A 14,653-nucleotide genomic window follows, 5' to 3' on the forward strand; every position below is an offset into this window, starting at 1 on the left:
GCATATAAATGTAACTGCAAAGAAAGCACAACAGTGCCTTTATTTCCTTAGAAGACTGAGGACATTATGCATTACATTAAAAACCTTGACAAACTTCTACAGATGTGTAGTAGAATGTGTATTGACCAGTTGCATTAAGGTCTGGTGTGGGAACACCAATGCAGCACGGAAACAGGCCAACTCGGCCCTTCTAGTCCGTGCCGAATGCCTACTCTTTGAACAGCAAATCCTATAAAATGCAGTGGATTCAGCCCAGTACATAATGGGTAAAGCCCTCCCGACCGTTGAGCACATGAAAGATTGCTGTAGAAAAGCAGTATCTATCATCAAAGATCCTCATCACCCAGACCATGCTCTCTTCTCACTGCTGCCAACAGGTAGAAGGTACAGGTGCCTCAGGACTTGCACCACCATGTTCAAGAACAGTTTCTACTCCTCAATCATCAGGCTCTTCAACAAAAAAGGATAGTTACTCTCATTAATTGAAATGTTCCCACAACCAATGATCTCACTTTAAGGACCTCATTATCTTGTTATTTCATGCTTTTGTTATGTATTGCTATTTATAGTTCTTTCACATATTAGGAAACGATAACACAAACCACACAAAGAATTAATTAAATGCCACAAGGTTTAAAATATTTGGAAGAAAAACCTTTTTTTTAAAACAATAGCCTCAATGGTATCTTACCTGTGCACTCAGACTTCGGGAACAGCTTGGTTGTTGCAAATTCCTTGTTTTCTCTGACAACTTGGAATGTTCACTTTGACAGTCGTTTGAACATTGGGTTGGACTGCAACCCTCAGTTAGACGATCTTGCATTTTGTATTTAGCAACAAGGAAACCTAGCATGTAATCATATCATTAAATTGTTTCAAATTTTCTTCAACACGTTAAATTTCTCTTTCTGCAAGATTAAATGGTCAAGATAATTGTCAGGATATTAATAATACTTAACTTTTAAACTGAGTTATTTTAATGCAGTTTATATAGGAAATATATTGGTGATTAATAAATTTTAATCTGCTCACAATACATTAATTGTTCAATAGATATAGAAATAGGCACAGGAAATAAAAGCACCAGTAAATAATCGGGTGGCAAATGCAGACATCCAGTCTATCTGGTTTATTGTATCTTGCAATGTTGACATCTTGACATGTTAATTAAGAGACTGTACTCTGCCATTGTCAGTCTGGTGTCGTCTCGCAACTAGATCACTGCAGAATTTTCCTATTAACCAGCCTTCATGAAACAATCTATTGCTCATGGATTCTATTCAATTTGTTATAATGACAGTGTCTAATCACACAGTCTGTTCTATAGCAAAAATAAGGTCAAAGACATGACCATCAGGTTGCACAGCACCTAATACATGAATGGGATCTCTCTCATGAGCTTGCTACACTACACACGTTTTTAGATCTAATATCTGAGACAGAAAATGAATGTTAGAATTCATTTGTATTTGCTATTGTTTAAGTTTATATTGTTCTATTCCACATAGAATTACAAGTTAGAAACATTTGAAATTAGATGAAAGTATGACACAAATATGTTATACACATGTCAAAGGATTCACTCTTTCCTACTTTTTCCCTTGAAGACTTGCTAACAATAACTCTAGAGCAACACATACAAAATGCTGGAAGAACTCAGCAGGTCAGGCAGCATCTATGAAAATAAATTGATAGTCAATGTCTTGGGCCAAGACCCTCCTTGACAGAAGAATTGTGTCAGCCTGAAATGTCGTCTGTCTATTCATTTCCATAGATGCTGCCTGACCAGTTGATTTCCTCCAGCATTTTCTCTGCTTTGCTTTGGTCACCCAACATCTGCAGACTTTCTCAGATGTTTCTGACTCAGATTAGTTAATCTATTGCAGGACTTGCTGTCTCAGCATAGAAAGATGCTTCAATATACCACCTATTTACAAGACTTATTTACCTGCGCTGGATGGCTTGGGAAGGCAACTTGGAAACGCGAGTGCAGGTTTAGCAACCATCGTGGGGTCTGATGCTGAATGGCCAATCATTTCCGGCCGAGGATTGCTGCATTCAGCACTGCAAGGCACTTCTCGTTCAAGTGTTTTTGCTTTCTGAGAAACTGTTGCTGTGTATGGCATCTTTTCCAGGGAGGAGCAAAGCTCGTAATCAAGGCAGGATGTTGTTTTGGTAACGTGTCGCCCTGTTGCCCGGTTCACGGAGTCTGGGAGGGGGAATGTCCCAATTCCACTGTCCAATGTTCTCATCTGGCAACTTGATCCTATGATACAGGAACAGTTTGTTAAAGACTGAAGCAATTGGAAGTGAATGTTGTTACGAACAATGGAATGGATTACTGATGAAAATATAACACTGAAAGCTTTGTTGCCAAATAGTTTTCAATCCAAATCTGTTAATGATTGAACAACAGTTGTATTGAAATGACAAAGAAAAATATATTGATTCTTCATAGAAATTTTGATCACCCATTGTTTGAAATATGCACACCACAGATAGTGTACAAGCCATTATCCATAGTGACATGTATCTCAGAAATTATTTGCATCGTTTTCTGCACTAGCTCTCTTCACACCTTTATTACGTGTGGACTTGATAATTTCAACACACTTTTCAATAGCTGCCTAGTTTCCACCATCCATAAACTTAGACACGTTTAAAGCTTTGTGGCCAAATTCACACCAAATTCTGAACACACATTTTATCTCACTGTTCTTTGACTTATAGTGAAGGTGACTTAAGCAGCACCAAGATGTTAGCACTCCCTTAAATATAGTTTCTTTTGAATTCCCAATTATGACCGCTCTGACATTGGTACATGTGCCTCAGCTTCCATTCATCTGAGTTCTATCAACCTCTTGTTCATCTACTTCATCTATCTTTTCTTATTTAGGATGATTTGTAAAAAGAGATTGATCATAGCCCATGTCTTTTTTTTATATTTAGAACCAAACTGCTTCATAATGCTCCCATGAACCTCCTCTGGATATCGTATTATATTAAAGGTGCTATTTAATTACACATGGATAACTGTATACAGGTAGTCCCCGAGCTACGAACGTCTGACTTACGAACAACTCGTACTTACGAACTGAGGAAGGAGGAAGCCGTCCACCATTTTAAGTCAGATCGTGATACCTTCCGTCATTTTAAGTCGTTGCTGTTGACACTGTGTTGAGTGTGTAACTTTGTATTTGGCTTAAATTTTACTTAGCAAGATTCACCCTGACACCCCCTTTCCGGTCGGCTGGTGGCATAGTGAGATCATTGCCGGGCTCAAGAACGGAGGTTCCCAAGTTCGATCCAGTGACAGACCCCTCCTGAGCGCACTGGGTTGATGTCAAGCTCGCAACTCGACCTCGTAAAAAAAACACTGCCACCTCCAGTTTAAATTCCCACGTGAAATATTGAGGAGGATCAAATACCCAAACTCAGCATAGCCCCCAATTGTCCCATTTAACCTGTCTCAGTGCGGTAGACTTTAGGACCCGGCGAATTCAGTACGGTGGTCCTTAGGACCCAGCGGACCTCGGGAGCTAGTGGAGCTCGGGGCCCGCCACCCGCACTGTTTCTGTTCCGTTGACAGGCAGCGATCATGATTGAAAATGAAGTGGAAATAAGAAAGCGAAACACCATCAGTCATTGGAGGTGGGATAATTATATCTGAGGAAGAATGGACAACAATATGGAGATATCAATGGAAGTGTACCAATTCACAGAAATGGAGAGAGTTTGGATGGAAAAACTTGATAAGATATTTTATTACACCCTCTCAGAAATCCCATTATGATAGTAACCTCCCTGTTTGCTGGAGAAATTGTGGAAATCAAAATGCAAATCATTATCATATTTTTTGGGACTGCCCTGTTATCAAAAACTATTGCAGGGGGATACACAATGCCCTACAAGACATCTTTAAATGTGAAATACCCTTGGAGAGTAAGACCATATATTTTGGATATATACCTCAAGAATGATTGAAAAGAGATAAATATTTAATGAATATGCTGTTGGTGGCTGGTAAAAAGACTCTTACTAGGAAATGGTTATCACAGGAGAGCCCAACTTTAAATATATAGATGGAAATTACAATGGACATTTACAAAACGGAGAAGATAACAGCATCTGTTAATCATAAGCTGGGACAATTTGATTCATACTGGGAAAAATGGTTTAACTACATAATGGTTTAACTACATAAACCAGTATGTAAACCAGACCTCATAGGCCTGATTTTATTCTCACAAATCAATGACTCTGTTGTAAAAAAAAATCACTCCCTACTTGTACATAGTTCTTTCCTTTAGCTTGTTTTTTCTTTCCACTCTTTTCTATAAGTGTATATCCCAGATAAATACTTTGTGGACATTTTGTGACATATATGATTATATGATATATATGTACAATGTCTGAAATACATCTTATGGAAATGTTTGTTTGATGAACTTCAATAAAAAGATAAATTACAAAAAAAAAGGTAAAGTGTTAGGCTACAGTCGGTCAACGATTGGAACAATTTTAAAGGATGAAGGATAAAGTGAGAATAATGGAGCATGTGAAAGGCCCTGCCCCGATGAAAGCTACAATAATTACTAAGCAACGCAGTGGTTTAATTATTGGAATACATACATTTCTTAAGTGTTTTGTATGTATAGAAAGGTAAAATATATACTATATACTAAGACAAACATTTGACTAACTGACACTAAATAATACCGGATGTACTTGTTCCGACTTACATATAAATCTGACTTAAAGACGGACTCAGGAACAGAACTTGTTCATAACCCGGGGACTGCCTATATTAAATTTGACTTTGTTTCTTTCTGTAATTAATGCATATTACTGATTGAAATATACACATACACTCAGTGGCCACTATATTAGGTACACTCATTATCAGCTAATCACGTACCAGCAACTTAATGCATAAAAGCATGCAGACATGGTCAAGAGATTCAGTTGGTGTTCACACAAAACATCAGAATGGGGAGGAAATGCGATCTAAATGACTTTGACCGTGGAATGATTGTTGGTGCCAGACTGGGTGTTTTGAGTATCTCAGAAACTGCTGATCTCCTGGGATTTTCGCACACAACAGTCTCTAAAGTTTACAGAAAGCGGTGTGGAAAAACACAAAAAATTCCAGTGGTTGGCAGTTCTGCAAGTGAAAATGAGAGAGGTCAGAGGAGATGGCCAGACTGGAAGGTGCCAGTAATGTACGCATTACAACAGTGGTGTACAGAAGAGCATCTCTCAACACACAACACATTGACCCTTGATGTGCATGGGCTACAGCAGGAGAAGACTGCACTGGGTTCTACTTCTGTACCTAATAAAATGGCCAATGACTGTATTTATTTTTCACTCTGAAATGGAGACACTTTGAATGAAAAGACATCTACTGCCCTGTGATGCCACCAGGAATAATGATTTACATAGGGTTAAGCCATACAGGAGACAATAGTGGATCCATTTCAAATTATTTTTAATATGATCTCAGTGCTTTCACAGAGCAAGTAATTTTTCTTGTGGACTGAAGAGTACTTTGACTGATATTCCAATCTTAAACTGATGCCCTAAATTCCCTTTTACATTATGAGTTTACCCACCAAGTGAACACATTGATCAATAATAAAATAATGACTGTGATATTTGATTTTTTTTGTTCTTCCACTTGCAATGTACTCAAGTTAGTAGAGAAAAAAAAATATGGCAAATCTTTGGCTAGGATCAGCTCAGACAGATGTGGAGAATCTTACAGATTTAAAGAGCTTCACCAGTAACTTCTGAAGCTTTGAATTGTTTTCCCACAATGATTTCTTTGTACGTAATTACTGTGTTCCTATAATCTGGTGCCCTCTGCTATCGCTCAATATGTTGAGAATGAGGGAAAACCTTTGACCCCCTCACTCGAGACCACTTAGGTGGTTAAACTTCAGGGGAGGCTGCTTAAGATTAGGTATAGCAGTCTCTGTAAGTGATTATCTTGTGAATATTAAAGATCATCCTGTATACAAGAACAAAGGAGACTTGAGCTGCATTGATGAAGGATACATTCTAGTCTTTTATTTATTTATTCATTTATGGGATGTGGGCATTGCTAGCTAAGCCGGCATTTATTGCCCATCCTAGGTTGCCCTTGAGAAGGAAGTGATGAGCTGCCTTCTTGAATTGCTGCAGTCCCTGAGGTGTAGGTGATTTTGACCCAGTGATAATGAGGGAATGGCGATATGTTTCCAAGTCAGGATGGTGGGTGACTTGGAGGGGAATTTCCAAGCAGTGTTCCCAGGTATCTGCTGTTCTCATTCTCAACCTTCAAGATGGTAGTGGTCATTGGTCTGGAAGGTGCTGCCTTAGGAACTTTGGTGTGCTGTTGTAGTGTATCTTGCAGATAGTACATAATGCTGAAACTGTTTGTCGATGGTGGAGGGATTGGATGCTTGTTGAAGGGGTACCAGTCAAGTGGGCTGCCTTGTACTGGATGATGCCAAGCTTTTTGAGTGTTGATGGAGTTGCACTCATCCAGGCGAGTGGAGAGTATTCCATTACACTTCTAACCTGAGCCTTGCAGATGGTGGACAGGTTTTCGGGAGTCAGGAGGTGAGTAACATGCTGCAGGACTCCTAGCCTTTGAACTGCTCTGGTAGCCATGGTGTTTATATGGCAAGACCAGTTCAATTTCCCCAGGATGTTGAGGGCATGGAATTCAGTGATGGTGCTGTCATTGAATGTCAAGGAACGATGGTTAGAGCCTCTCTTGTTGGAGATGGTCATTGCCTGGCACTTGCATGATTCGAATGTTACTTGCCACTTGTCAGCCCAAGCGTGGATATTATCCAGATTCAGCTGCATTTGGGTATGAATTGCTTCACTCTCTGAGGAGTCACGAACAGTGCAGAACATTGTGCAGTCATCTGCGAACATCCCCACTTTTAACCTTACGACGAAAGGAAAGTCATTGATGAAGCTCAGAGCAGACTCGATGGGCCAAATGGCCCAATTCTGGTCCTGTATCGTGTGGACTGATGGGAGTTGGAAATTGGAACCAATCGCACAATTAGTGAGGCAGGTATTGAGGGCTCATTAATTCAATGCTGGAGAGTAAAGGAGAAAGAGATTACCCAGCCCAGCTTTGTACCAGCAAGGGTACAGAGCCCAGTGGCCGGGCTAGCAAGACAACAGGCTCCAAGTTTCCCCTCAATGTGCCAAAGGGAACGTTGCACAGGGAACACAATACTGAAAATAAGATTATGTCGGGAGCAAAAGGCTAACTTATGGCAAGAAGGATCTGGTCGATTTTTCTGGGTAGAGAAAATGACTTAGAAATGTTTATTCTCATATTTCAATCTATGAGAAAAATGATTTTCATTTCCTGAAAAAGAAAATGGGTAATGCAATAGAATTTCCAAGCAAACTTGTTTTCTTTGCCTATTTTTAAATATGTTCTTTGCTTTATCTACTTGCATAAGGATTACAAGGAGGGCAATGATTTCAGACAAGGCAGAATATATTTTGTGTGATTCAAAGCCATGAAACATGCAGCAGATGCTGCTGCTGATGGGAAAATCTGCTTTCAGGATTCACTTTCAGTTTTATGATCATTGAAATATGATCAGCAAAGATGAAATGACACTCCAACTTTCCTATATTAATAAATAGCTTACATTTTTCATTTTTATGCTGAATTAATAGCAGAGTTGGAAAGTAATTTCCTTTTGAGACCTTTTCCAAAGAGTACAGTGCTATGGAGAAGTGTCTGAGGCTTCTCTTATTTGGATAATATTAAACATAAAGTCAATTAATTTTTACCTTTCTTCCTCCCAACTTTATGCCAACATTCCTCCCCTTCCATTCTTGAAGCTCTTGGTCTCCTTAGGTCCATTAATTCCGTGACAATATTAACTATGCTGACATCAGGTGTCTAATATAGAAAGTATTCACTTCAACACCATCAGTAATCCTATTTTAATGATCATATGGAATTAATACATACTAAACTTCTGGTTTAAGGTGATGCTGGTGAATTCTAGCGACTACTTGCTGGTGGCCAATGAAATAAAGAGGGCCACTAAATATTTTGTTATTCACGCTTTTCCTGGTGAACCATCGCGGCAAGGTGGCTTTCCTTTCGGAGTGGAACTGTTTGACCTGGCTTTTTTGTGGTGTGGGTTGCAGTCTTGGAGAGGTAGGGTGGTTGCAGCATGTCAGGGCTGGAAAGCCCAGAGTGGACGGAGGCAATTCGATATTTTGGAGCCAAGATGAAGCGAAGAAAGATCCAAGGTTTGATCGATTTAAGAGCTGAGCCAAATTAGAAAGGTCAGGTACTGGCCAAATTGATACGCAGAGCCCAAGCCCAAGGGTGATTTGAAGAGGCAGAACCTGAGCGCAAAAGCAAGGAGTGATCCGAGGTTTGGATGATTTAGACCATAAGACATAGGAGCAGAATTAGGCAATTTGGCCCATCATGTCTGCTCCACTATTCTATCAAGGCTGATCCTTTTTTCCCCTCCCCAGTCCCTCCCCCCAGCCTTCTCCCCATAACCTTTGATGTTGTGTCCAATCAAGAAACTATCAAGCTCTGCCTTAAATGCACCCAATAACCTGGCCTCCACAGCTGCCTGTGGTAATAAATTCCACAAATTCACCACCCTCTGGCTGAAGAAATTTCTCTACATTCCAGTTTTAAATGGACGCCCCTCTGTCCTGAGGTTGTGCCCTCTTGTACTAGACTTCCCCATCATGTCAAATATCCTTTCCACATCTACTCCATCTCGACATTTCAACATTCAAAAGGTTTCAATGAGATATCCCCTCATCCCTCTAAATTCCATTGAGTACAGACCCAGAGCTATCAAACGTTTCTCATATGATAAACCTTTCATTCCTGGAATCATCCTTGTGAACCTTCTCTGAAACCTCTCCAATGCCAATACATCTTTTCTTAGATGAGGAGCCCAAAACTGTTCACAATACTCAAGGTGAGGCCTCACCAGTGCCTTATAAAGCCTCAGCATCACATCCCTGCTGTTGTATTCTAGACATCTTGAAATGAATGTTAATATTACATTAGCCTTTCTCACCACCGAATCAACCTGCAAGTTAACTTTTAAGGTGTTCTTCACAAGGTCTCCCAAGACCCTTTGCATCTTAGACTTTTGGATTTTCTTCCTGTTTAGAAAATAGTCTGCACATTTATTTCTACTACCAAAGTGAATGACTGTGCATTTTCTAACATTGTATTTCATTTACCACTTTCTTGCCCATTCTCCTAATCTGTTTAAGTCCTTCTGCAGCCTACCTAGATCCTCAACATTTCCTGCCCATACACCAATCTTCGCATCATATGCAAACTTGGCAACAAAGCCAAGTATTCCGTCATTGATATACAGGATAAAAAGCAGCGGTCCAAACAACGATCTCTGAGGAACATCACAAGTCACTGGCAGCCAACCAGAAAGGGATCCTTTTATTCTCACTCACGGTCCCCTACAAATCAGCCAATGCTCTAAACATGCCAGTAACATTCCTGTAATACTATGGGCTCTTAACTTGTTAAGCAGCCTCATGTGTGGCGCCTTGTCAAAGGCCTTTTGAAAGTTCAAACATACATCATCCTCTGCATCCCCTTTTTCTATCCTGCTTGTTGTTTCTTTAAAGAATTCCAACAGGTTCGTCAGGTAAGATTTTCCCTTGAGGAAACCATGCTGACTTTGACCTGTCCTGTCTTGCGTCACCAAGTATTCCATAACCTCATCCTTAACAAATGACTCTAATGTCTTCCCAACCACTGAGTTCAGGCTAACTAATCTATAGTTTCCTTTCTGGTGCCTTCCTGCTTTCTTAAACAGTGTAGTGAAGTTGCAATTTTGCAGTCCTCTGGCACCATGCCAGATTCCAATGATTTTTGAAAGATCATTTCTAATGCCTCCTCAATCTGTACCACTACCTTTCTCAGAACCCAAGGGTGCAGTACATCGAGTCCAAGTGACTTATGTACCCTAGGGTCTTTCAATTTTTTGAGCACCTTCTCCCTCGTGATAGTAACTGCACTCACTTCTCTTCCCTCACACCCTGTAACATTTGGCACACTGTTCGTGTCTTCCACAGTGAAGACTGATGCAAAATACTCATTTAGTTCATCTGCCATTTCCTCGTCCCCCGTTTTCCAGCCTCATTTTCCAGTGGCCCTATATCCACTCTCATCTCTCTTTTATTTTTATACTTGGAAAAAGGTTTTCCTATCCATCTTGATATTGTTTGCCAGCTTCCTTTCATATTTCATCTTTTCCCTCCTAACGATTCTATTAGTTGCGCTATATAAGGCACAAACTAACGGAGATGGGAGTAGACTCTGTTGAATGTTGAATTTCCCCATGGGGATGAATAAAGTATCTATCTATCTATCTATAGGGTTTTAAAAGCTTCCCAATTCTCTGTCTTCTGACTCATTTTTGCTTTGTTCTATATCCTCCCTTTTGTTCTACATTAGCATTGACTTCCCTTGTCAGCCACAGTTGTACTATTTTGCCATTTGAATATTTCTTTGTTTTTGGAATACATCGATCCTGCACCTTCCTCCCTTTCCCCAGAAGCTCGTGCCATTGCTGCTCTGCCAGCAGCTCCTTCCAAGCAGAAGCGGGAGATTGGCCAGTTCTATTCACTGCTGCATGGGGTTTGCTCCTCTCTCTACTGGACTGAGGCTATGACCTGCACCTAGTGGATTTGTGGATTGGCCGTAACGATGCCTGGCGTTGTGAACTTCAGTTCTGAACACTGTTTGCTTGCTTTATTGTTTGCATGATTTGTTTTTTCCCTCTCTACACAATGGGTGTTTGACAGGTTTTTTTTTGCTTTAGTGGGTTATATTGTGGTTTTTTGTTTTCTGGCTGCCTGTAAGGAAACGAATCACAAGATTGTGTAAAGGACACATAGTTTGATAATAATACGTACTTTAAACTTCAATGGGTTTTGTTTGGGATCAGTTTTCCTTGTTATATCTTTGTTGAAAACTTCGAGATTTATTTATTTGTTTAGTGAGATCCAAAACAAAATAGGCCCCCCCGGCACTTGGAATCGCACAGCCCAGCAATCCCCCAACTTAATCTCAGCCTAATCATGGGGCAATTTTCAATGACCAATTAACCTACCAGCTGGTACAACTTTGGACTGTGGGTGCACCCCGAAGAAACCCATGTGGTCATAGGGAGAACATACAAGTTCCTTACAGGCAGCAGTGAGAATTGAACCCAGGCTGCCTGTACTGTAGAGTGTTGTGCTTCACTATGCTAATGTGCTGCATTATGGGCATTATAATGGAGCAGCCATCTCTTAGTCACAAAGTTTGTTTATCATCATTCTTTCCCCATTTTCCTTCCTTTTGTGGTTCTTCCTGATTGATAATTATGTTAATGGTAATGAAGCTGACCAAATTCTGGTAGTGGTACCTTGAATAGTCTCTGAAATGTGTCACATGCATGACAAATCTTTAAATACCATAATTGGTATTTGCTAGGTAGAGAGGGGATATTACATGGGCTATACCTCTGTTTCACAAACCAGTCTCTCAATTAGAAGGGACAGGACCAAGGACTATTTCTTGAGCTTCCACTTCCTTATGAGATTTGGCATAAAGTTGGAAAACGTAATACTAAGTATGACAAGCCACATGAAGTGCATCCGGCTGCAGCTCCTTGAAGACCGTGTTTGGGATCTGGAGCAGCAGCTGGATGACCTTTGGCTTCTACGGGAGAGTAAGGATATAACTGATTGAAGTTACAGGGTTACTGGCATTAAGCATGGGTCTATGGTGCAGAAAGGAAAGAGGGAGAAGAGGGGAGGGTAGTGATAGGGGCTTTGATAGTTGGAGGAGCAGACAGAGATTTTGTGGACATGAATGGGAAGTTATGTTGCCTCCTAGATGCCAGGGTCAGGGATGTCTTGGATCATGTCCTCAGCATTTTAGAGGAGGACGGGGAGCAGCCAGATGTTTTGGTACATATTGGTACCAATGACATAGGAAGGAAAGGCAAAGATGTTCTGAAGAGAGAATTTAAAGATCTAGGTAGAAAGCTGAGAAGCAGGACCTCCTGGGTAGTAATTTCTAGATTGCTGCTTGTGCCACGCACCAATGAGGGTAGAAACAGGATGATTTGGCAGATAAACACGTGGCTGAGAAGCTGGTGTGGGGGCAGGGTTTCAGGTGCTTTGATCATTGGGATCTATCTCTTCTGGGGAGATATGACCTGCTCAAAAAATGACGGATTGCACCTGAATCCAAGGAGTCCAATATTCTCGTGGGCAGGTTTGTTAGAAGTGTTGGGGAGGCTTTAAACTAACTTGGCAGGGGGGCTGGGAAACAGAGTAAAGTGACTCAGGAGAGGACAGATGGTAAAAATGCAAAGATAGCGTGCAGTCAGACTGTGAGGAAAGGCAGGCAGGCAATAGGACAAAATTGCAGCCAGCAGGGAGAGTATCAGTGTATTGAGGATACAGAATCAAAAACGGTAGCAAGTACAGTACTCAAAGTGTTATATCTCAATGCAGAGAGTATAATGGGCTGAACATTGGCAGATGGAGTTTAATGCTGAGAAGTGTGAGGTTCTACATTTTGGCAGGAATAATCCAAATAGAACATACAGGGTAAATGGTAGGGCATTGAGGAATGCAGTGGAACAGAGAGATCTAGGAATAACAGTGCATAGTTCCCTGAAGGTGGAGTCTCATGTAGATAGGGTGGTGAAGAAGGCTTTTGGAACGCTGGCCTTTATAAATCAGAGCATTGAGTACAGAAGTTGGGATGTAATGTTAAAATTGTACAAGGCATTGGTAAGGCCAAATTTGGAATATTGTGTACAGTTCTGGTCACCGAATTATAGGAAAGATATCAATAAATTAGAGAGAATGCAGAGACGATTTACTAGGATGTTACCTGGGTTTCAGCACTTAAGTTACAGAGAAAGGTTGAACAAGTTAGGTCTCTATTCATTGGAGCGTAGAAGGTTGACGGATTTGATCGAGGTATTTAAAATGTTGAGAGAGATAGATAGAGTTGACGTGAATAGGCTGTTTCCATTGAGAGTAGGGGAGATTCAAACGAGAGGACATGATTTGAGAGTTAGGGGGCAAAAGTTTAAGGGAAACACGAGGGGGTATTTCTTTACTCAGAGTGTGATAGCTGTGTGGAATGAGCTTCCTGTAGAAGTAGTAGAGGCCAGTTCAGTTGTGTCATTTAAGGTAAAATTGGATAGGTATATGGACAGGAAAGGAGTGGAGGGTTATGGGCTGAGTGCGGGTAGGTGGGACTAGGTGAGATTAAGAGTTCGGCATGGACTAGGAGGGCCGGAATGGCCTGTTTCCGTGCTGTGATTGTTATATGGTTATATAAGAAATAAGGTGGATGATCTTGTTGCACTTTTACAGGTTGTTGAGTATGATGTTGTGGCCATCACAAATCGTGGCTGAAGGATTGTTGTAGCTAGGAGCTGAATGTCCAAGGTTACACATTGTATTGGAGGGATAGGAAAGTCAGCAGAGGGGGTGGCAAGGCTCTGCTGGTAAAGAATGACATCAAATCATTAGAAAGACGTGATATAGGTTTGGAAGATGTTGAATCCTTGTGGTTTGAGCAAAGAAAGTGCAAGGGTAAATGAACCCTGATGGCAGTTATATATGGGTTTCCAAACAGCAACTGGGATGCAGACTACAGATTACAATGGGAAATAGAAAAGGCATGTCAAAAGGGCAATGTTATGACAGTCGTCATGAGAAATTCAGCATGCAGATAGATTGGGAAAATCAAGTTGGTAATGGATCTCAAGAGAGTGAGATCTTGAGATTTGTTGAATGCCATTGAGATATCTGTTTAGAGCAGTTTGTTGTTGAACCTACAGGCGATCAACTGTACTGGATTGGGTGTTATGTAATGAGCCAGCAGTGATGAGAGAGCCTAAGGTAAAGGAACCCTTAGGAGTCAGTGATCAAAATATGATTGAGTTCATCTTGAAATTTGATAGGGAGAAAGTAAAGACTGATGTAGCAGTATTTCAGTGGAGTAAAGGAAATTACAGTGGCATGAAAGAGGAGTTGGCCAAAGTAAATTGGAAGGAGATGCTGGCAGGGATGACAGAGCAACAATTATGCATGTTTCTGGGAAAAATGAGGAAGGTGCATGATAGATGTATCCCCAAAACAAAGCAATGCTCAAATGACAAAACAGTACAACTATGGCTGACAAGAGAAGTCCATAAGGCCATATGAGCATATGACATAGGATCAGAATTAGGCCCTTCAGCCCACTGGGTTCACACCGCCATTTCATCTTGTCTGATCCCAGATCCCATTCACCCCATACACCTGCCTTCTCACCAACCCATGGAGTTGACCTCCACTGCAGCTGGTGGCAGAGCATTCAACAAATTCACTACTCTTTAGGTTAAAAAAAAATTCTCCTCACTTCAGTTCTAAAAGGACGCCCTTGATTATTGAGGTGGTGTCCTCTATTTCTGGATACCCCCACCATAGGATACATGCTCTGCACACTCACCTTATCTAGTCCTTTCAACATTTGGTGGGTTTCAATGAGATCCCCAAGCATTCTTTTAAATTGTTAACCCATTCATTCCTGGAATCATCGTTCTGAATCTCCTCC

The 14,653-nt window shown here is 40.9% G+C and overlaps 1 protein-coding gene across 5 annotated transcripts in view; it reads right to left on the reverse strand.

Annotated features, from left to right (window-relative positions):
• Positions 1-14,653, reverse strand: part of nckap5l (NCK-associated protein 5-like) — an 883,389-nt gene that overhangs the window by 81,283 nt on the left and 787,453 nt on the right. For all 5 annotated transcript variants that reach the window (XM_073047595.1, XM_073047596.1, XM_073047597.1 and 2 more), the window contains 2 exons: positions 1,949-2,266; positions 692-846 (listed from right to left, as the gene is read on the reverse strand). In XM_073047595.1, coding sequence (XP_072903696.1) covers positions 692-846; positions 1,949-2,266 — 473 coding nt within the window. The remainder of the gene's footprint in view (positions 1-691; positions 847-1,948; positions 2,267-14,653) is intronic.

This window comes from Hemitrygon akajei, chromosome 5, assembly GCF_048418815.1.
Source record: "Hemitrygon akajei chromosome 5, sHemAka1.3, whole genome shotgun sequence".
In the NCBI taxonomy this organism is placed as follows: domain Eukaryota; kingdom Metazoa; phylum Chordata; class Chondrichthyes; order Myliobatiformes; family Dasyatidae; genus Hemitrygon; species Hemitrygon akajei.